Raw genomic sequence first — 6,038 nt, 5'->3', positions numbered from 1 at the left:
TCATCTTATTTAAAAATTTCAGTTATATTTTAGAAGTCTGCAGACGTTAAAAAACAAACAATCTTCTTCTTGCAAACTACAGAGGTTTGGTCCACCTCTTCTGCTACAGATGCTTGCAGATGTGGTCTGCAGACTGCAGACATTTTACCTCTTTAAAAACAAACAACACCTTAGCCTTAGTAGGTTTATTTAATTCTCAAGTTGTGCAATTAGGGGTGTTCAAAAAGCTCGTAGCTCGTGGCTCGAAACTCGCTAAAAAATAGCTCGATAAAAGCTCGGCTCAAAAAAGCTCGATTCCAAATGAGCTTGGCTCGACTCGGCTCGATTTCTGAACGAGCCGAGCTCGAGCCAGGGTCAGCTTGGCTTGTAACTCAGTTTTGGCTCGACTCGTTAGCTCGTTTAGATTAAACCCTAAATTTTAATATCTATATATAATAATATCTTACTTATACATATATTATGTCACTTGATACCTAAACTTTATAAAAAATAACGAAAATAAAACATATAAAGTTCTAACTATTAATTTTTTATAATATGTATGTTAAAATTATATTTTTTTATCTTTTATATATCAAAATTTGTAAAAAAGAAATTGAAAAACATAAAAATAAAAAATAAAAAAATTAAAAAAAATTAAAGGAGTCTGGCTCGACGAGCTCGAACTCGGCTCGAGCTTTAAACGAGCCGAGCTCGAGCTCGATTTTTCAGCTCGATAAAGAAAACGAGCCAAGCTCGAGCCAGCTCGATTAAGTTCGAGCTCGAGCTCGAGCACACTCTGGCTCGGCTCGACTCGGCTCGTTTACAGCCCTATGTGCAATCATGGTGGTGATGGCTGGAAAATATAACCAACTCGTTTACTCTATTAAACCTTTTTATTTCTTTTATGATATCTGTTAAATCTGAATTTATTATTTATGTTTCCTAATTATGAAAGATTAATTTTGTTTTATATTGTCATGTTCTCTTCATCTAAATAAACTATTTAAAAAGAAATAAACTTTTTTAAATTGGACAATGGGTGCAATGGTTTAGAGATTATACCGCACTTACGAAATTATGAAAACAAATAGACAAAAGAGTTGGTAATTTCGTAACACTTGATTGGAATGTTTAAAAATTCCTTCACTTGTATTTAAATTTAAAAAGGAAAAAAAAAAAAAAACATTACAGCCCAGCTTACACATGACCTGTTAGATACTTTATTGTCACAAACCTTGATATTTTAATTACTTCTGTTGATTTTTTAGAGTCCTTAAAAAATTTAACATACCATTTCTATAAAATTTTCAAAACTGATAAAGTGAGTTTTCCTCTGTCCTTACCTACAACATGTCCATATCTCTTCAGTCAAGCAAGATACGATGCACCACTACATACATTTATTTATTATTTTAATAAAAACATTAAATATGTAGATAGTAGTTGATGCTTGCATTACATGTCTTTACAAAGAGAAGAGAAGCTCCCACGTTACCATATGATGACGCACCACAACCTCTGTTATGTTACCTTCATAGTATATAATATAATACAACTGGGTTTACTTTCTAGCAAGCTCTACACTTGATGATGATCATATAATATATCACACATTAAACAAAACGAAATTCACAGTCTATGAAGAACTCATCCAAAGATTCTAAGGTAATCACTTGATCCACATCTTTATATATATATATATATATATATATATATATATATTTGATGAAAGTCTTTGTGTCTATTTTGTCATTGATTTTGATACATACAGAAAATGGTGGATATGCAAATACAAATATATCATGAGAAGAAGACTAACACAACCAAAGGGTGTTTTGGGAAAGATAGAAGAAAGATGGCATTACAACAAGATGTACCACTGCTCTCACCATTCACTTTTTATATATGTTTTTGAATGAATATAATTTAGTTACTGAAATGGCAGTAAATTCTGTTTTCAGGTAGAAAAACTTAAGAAACGGCTTACGCATGAAGAGAATGTTCGTAGGGCTTTAGAATGGGCCTTAACCCGACCGCTTGGGCCGCTTCCTCGCCTTCCTCCTTATCTCTCTCCAATGGTAGGACACTGGTTCCCTTACATTTTGAGCCACTAATAATAAACAGAAAAATAATGTCAAGAAAGTTGATAATAAAGTAATAAACGCGTAAATTATGCTATTCAGTGATCTAAGATTTTTAGGCTAATATAACGTTCTGTGAATCGTTCATGAACATTTGCTGGGAAGTTCATTTATGTTTATTTATTTATTAAATGAATAAACATAAGCAACACATTTTGTTCATTTAGTTAAGCGAATGAACATGAACACATGTTCCGTTCGTGCAATTTCGTTTGTTCGTTTAAATTCCTTTATGTTTGTTAGTTTGCATTTGTTTAAGTTCGTTTATTTATATATTCATTTAAATTTTAGGCCCATTAAAACTTAGTCTAGTTTTATGAGAGAAAAAAACTCACCTTTACAATTTAATCTGTTTTTAAGGCCCAACGGATTGATGTTCGTGCTTACTTTTAATTGGTGTAAACTCAATTGTTTTCATTTATATTGGTTCACCTATGTTCGGTTATGTATATACGTTGCTGTTCATTTATGTTCGTGTTCGTGAACAGTTCCTTTATACCATTAACATAAACGAACATGAACCCATTCACTTTCTTAACTACCAAACCCGGTTCATTTAATTGTTCCTGTTCGATAGTTTGTTCGCTTAATGTTAAACAAATTAATACGAACATGCCTCCTCGTGTTTGTTCTGTTCCTTTACACTTTACACGCCTACTAAAATAGGAAGGAAAGTAGTGAAGATTGGCAAAACTGAGGGAAAGTATTGAATGACGAAAACGGAGCATTAAATGAAAGAATTCTTGCCTGACATATGGGCTAGATGATCCCGCTCATTGAGACTTTTCTGTTTGTTGGTTATGGGTTCTGTAACTTCACTCTTAGCACAAGTTATACCCGTTTAAAGTTCAGGCCCTTTCATGTTTATGTTTTGATCTTTCTCTTGAACATTTGAATCAATGCGAATAATATTAATAATTCTATTACTAATGAACAAAAATTCTTATCTAATTATGCGTATTAACAGACACTAGAACTCCTAGCCGAGGTAGCTGTTTTGGAAGAAGAAGTTGCTAAGCTAGAAGAACAAGTGGTTCAACTTAGAAAAAACCAATACGAAGAAGCAATCCACATTTCGTTCTTTAAGAAGAACCTTGAAAATTCACTTGATATTCAAGAAACTCATAAAGAGTCAAAAAATACAAATCCCAATATGAACAACCACCAATCTACACATCCACAAATCAAAATGTTCAAAACATTATCAAAAATATCCCAAATCGAGTATACGGCGTCAGAAAAATGTATGGATACACGAAAATTACAGGTATGTGTTGGTTCTGTATCTTTGGTAGAAAAGTATTGATGGTTAATTTTCTATTTATTTTTTTTTGTAGTTTGAAAAGGGATTTTCAGGAGATGACGGGCCAAATAAGATCTCAGAAAGTATTTTGAAATGCTTAATGTTTGTTTTTGCACGTATGAGCTCAAATTCGGCCTTGAAAATGTCAGAAATGCTACCTTCACTAGCCCCATGTGAGAATCCATGGGCAATGGACTTTAAGGATCCGTATGATATCTTTTATGAATTTGAGAACACGGATATCGGTCCATATAAGTACTTGTATGAAGTTGAAGCAAAAACTATCGATAAAAACCGAACAACAATCTCTGTGTTCTTAGCACAACGACTAAAGTAAGTACTTGACAGTTATATAATATCTTGTAATTTTTTGAGCATTATTTGATGTTGTTCCTTGATCTTTTAGGATCTTACTAGGAAAACTTGCATTGGTTGACTTAACAAGTGTCACGCATCAAGAGAAGCTTGCTTTCTGGATTAATATATATAACTCGTGCCTGATGAACGTAAATATTAATTTTTTGAATTGATTATTTTCGTTTTATGTGTTAGTTTAAACTGATCTAGATGTTTTGTGTGATGGTATCAGGCGTTTCTTGAACATGGAATACCAGACACACCCGAGAGGGTCGTTGAATTAATGCAGGAGGTAATGATATTATAAAGTTTAAACTTTATATTAATGATATATAATAATTGTGGCCTTATTGTTTGTTACTTTGTTACTCATCAGGCAAAAATAAATGTGGGGGGTCATCTTTTAAATGCATTTAGCATTGAACATTTCATATTGCGACTCCCGTGTCACGTAAAATATGTAAGTGAAACCACTTATAGTCTTCTATTGTCTTAACTTAGAAACTATGACATATAAAACTGATTACATGATCTGTCTTTAATGCTTAAGACTTCAACAAAGGGTTTCAAGGACGATGAATTATCCGCACGAAACACATTTGGGTTGGAGTTGTCTGAACCGCTAGTAACGTTCTCATTATCATGTGGAAGCTGGTCCTCTCCTGCTGTAAGTTATTAAAATCAGTTAGTTAATCTCCTGAAATACTATGTTAATGCATATTCTGGTTGGTAATTGTGGATTTGTAACTTGATTTAACAATATTAGGGTGCAAACAAGCCGAGCTGAGCACAAACTCGCATAAATATGAGCTTGGCTCGTTTATTTTAAGATAGCACGAAGAGCGAAGAGCCCGGGTCGTTTATAATTTTTCAAGCTCGGGCTCGACTGATTTGTTATTTATTTATAATGACAATTCAAAATATAATAAAATACATATTCACAATTTTTAACTTATATTTATGTGTAATATTTATCATGTTATTGTAGGGGTGACTATTTTTGGCACGACCTTCCAAACAAGACTCGAAAATAATCAAGTTTTCGAGTTGACCTGTTTAACCCGTTTAGTTAGACAGGTCGACCCCCAACATGTATGGTTAACCAGGCCGGCCCACTAGCCTGTTTATGACCCATTTAACCCATTTTTTTTACAACCCACCAACTCGATTAACACATTTACAACTTGGTTAGCACTCGTCAACTCGTTTGACACGTTTAGATAAACGGGTTAAACATGTCGTGTTCGGATTACACAATTTTAACTGTGTGTGGGTCAGGGTTAATGTTTTTGACACGAATAAAAATATATTTGGGTTGAACAGTTCAACCTGACAACCAAACATGATTGACACCCCTACAATGATAGTAAATTTACTATAAAAAGTTTTAAGCTGAAGCTTGTTTATAATACTCGGGTTAGCTCGTTTACACCTTGAATAAAAACTATACAACTTGTAGTTTTAAATAGATAGATATATTTCTAATATTGCCACTCTTTTTGAATCATTTTATATAACAATTTGATATTTTCTGGAATGAAGGTAAGAGTGTACACTGCTTCTGAAGTTGAAAGTGAACTTGAGGTTGCAAAAAGAGAGTATTTGCAGGCTGCAGTTGGGATTTCAACCACAAAGCAACTGCTAATGATACCGAAACTGTTGGACTGGTATATGTTTGACTTTGCTAAAGACATGGAGTCTTTTCTTGACTGGGTATGCCTTCAATTGCCTACTGAAGTTGGAAAAGTAGCAATGACGTGTCTTGAAAGAAAACCGAGTGAACCACTTTCAGATCGTGTTCGGGTTAGCCCTTATGAGTTCCATTTTAGGTACCTTTTTTACAAATAATACTTTTGGCAGATGTTATTATGACCAACTTGCATACGGTTTTTTTTATAGGTTTTCTGATATACAAATTCTGTATAGAAAGCAGAAATCTGTATATGCATATGATACGGTTGTCAGGTTTCTTAGTTATTACATATATATGTTTTGTGACATAATCTGGATTCTTGTCGTAAAGTGGTGAATTAGTTTTGGGTTGTATATATTTTAAAGCATCATTTTCAGAATATATGAACCCTTTGATTACATTGAGGGTATGGAATTTAATCATTGTTTTATACATATACATGCCTATATATAGGTTTGTTCTTGTCGAAAAAGATTTTGTTTTAAACGCACGTACGCTCTAGGAGTTGACACGGAAGGTATTTACGTCGTTATAATTACACACCATATGTATTGAAAATGTG

At 33.3% G+C, this 6,038-nt stretch overlaps 1 protein-coding gene across 1 annotated transcript; it reads left to right on the top strand.

The window, feature by feature from the left end:
• Positions 1 to 1,599: 1,599 nt before the first annotated feature.
• On the top strand, positions 1,600 to 5,671 carry LOC143557314 (uncharacterized). Its single transcript, XM_077046421.1, has 9 exons — positions 1,600 to 1,647; positions 1,754 to 2,060; positions 3,091 to 3,390; positions 3,461 to 3,759; positions 3,833 to 3,932; positions 4,016 to 4,075; positions 4,160 to 4,243; positions 4,334 to 4,450; positions 5,326 to 5,671. Exons 2-9 carry the CDS (start codon positions 2,058 to 2,060, stop codon positions 5,629 to 5,631), a joined length of 1,269 nt encoding a protein of 422 aa, XP_076902536.1. The 5' UTR covers positions 1,600 to 1,647; positions 1,754 to 2,057; the 3' UTR covers positions 5,632 to 5,671.
• The last annotated feature ends 367 nt before the right edge of the window (positions 5,672 to 6,038 follow it).

The sequence above is a fragment of the Bidens hawaiensis genome, unplaced genomic scaffold, assembly GCF_021521415.1.
Source record: "Bidens hawaiensis isolate Kalapana, Puna unplaced genomic scaffold, B.hawaiensis_p1.1 tig00018889_1, whole genome shotgun sequence".
Taxonomy (NCBI): domain Eukaryota; kingdom Viridiplantae; phylum Streptophyta; class Magnoliopsida; order Asterales; family Asteraceae; genus Bidens; species Bidens hawaiensis.
The sequence above is the reverse complement of the archived record's forward strand: the minus strand, read 5'-3'. Positions and strand labels throughout refer to the sequence as shown.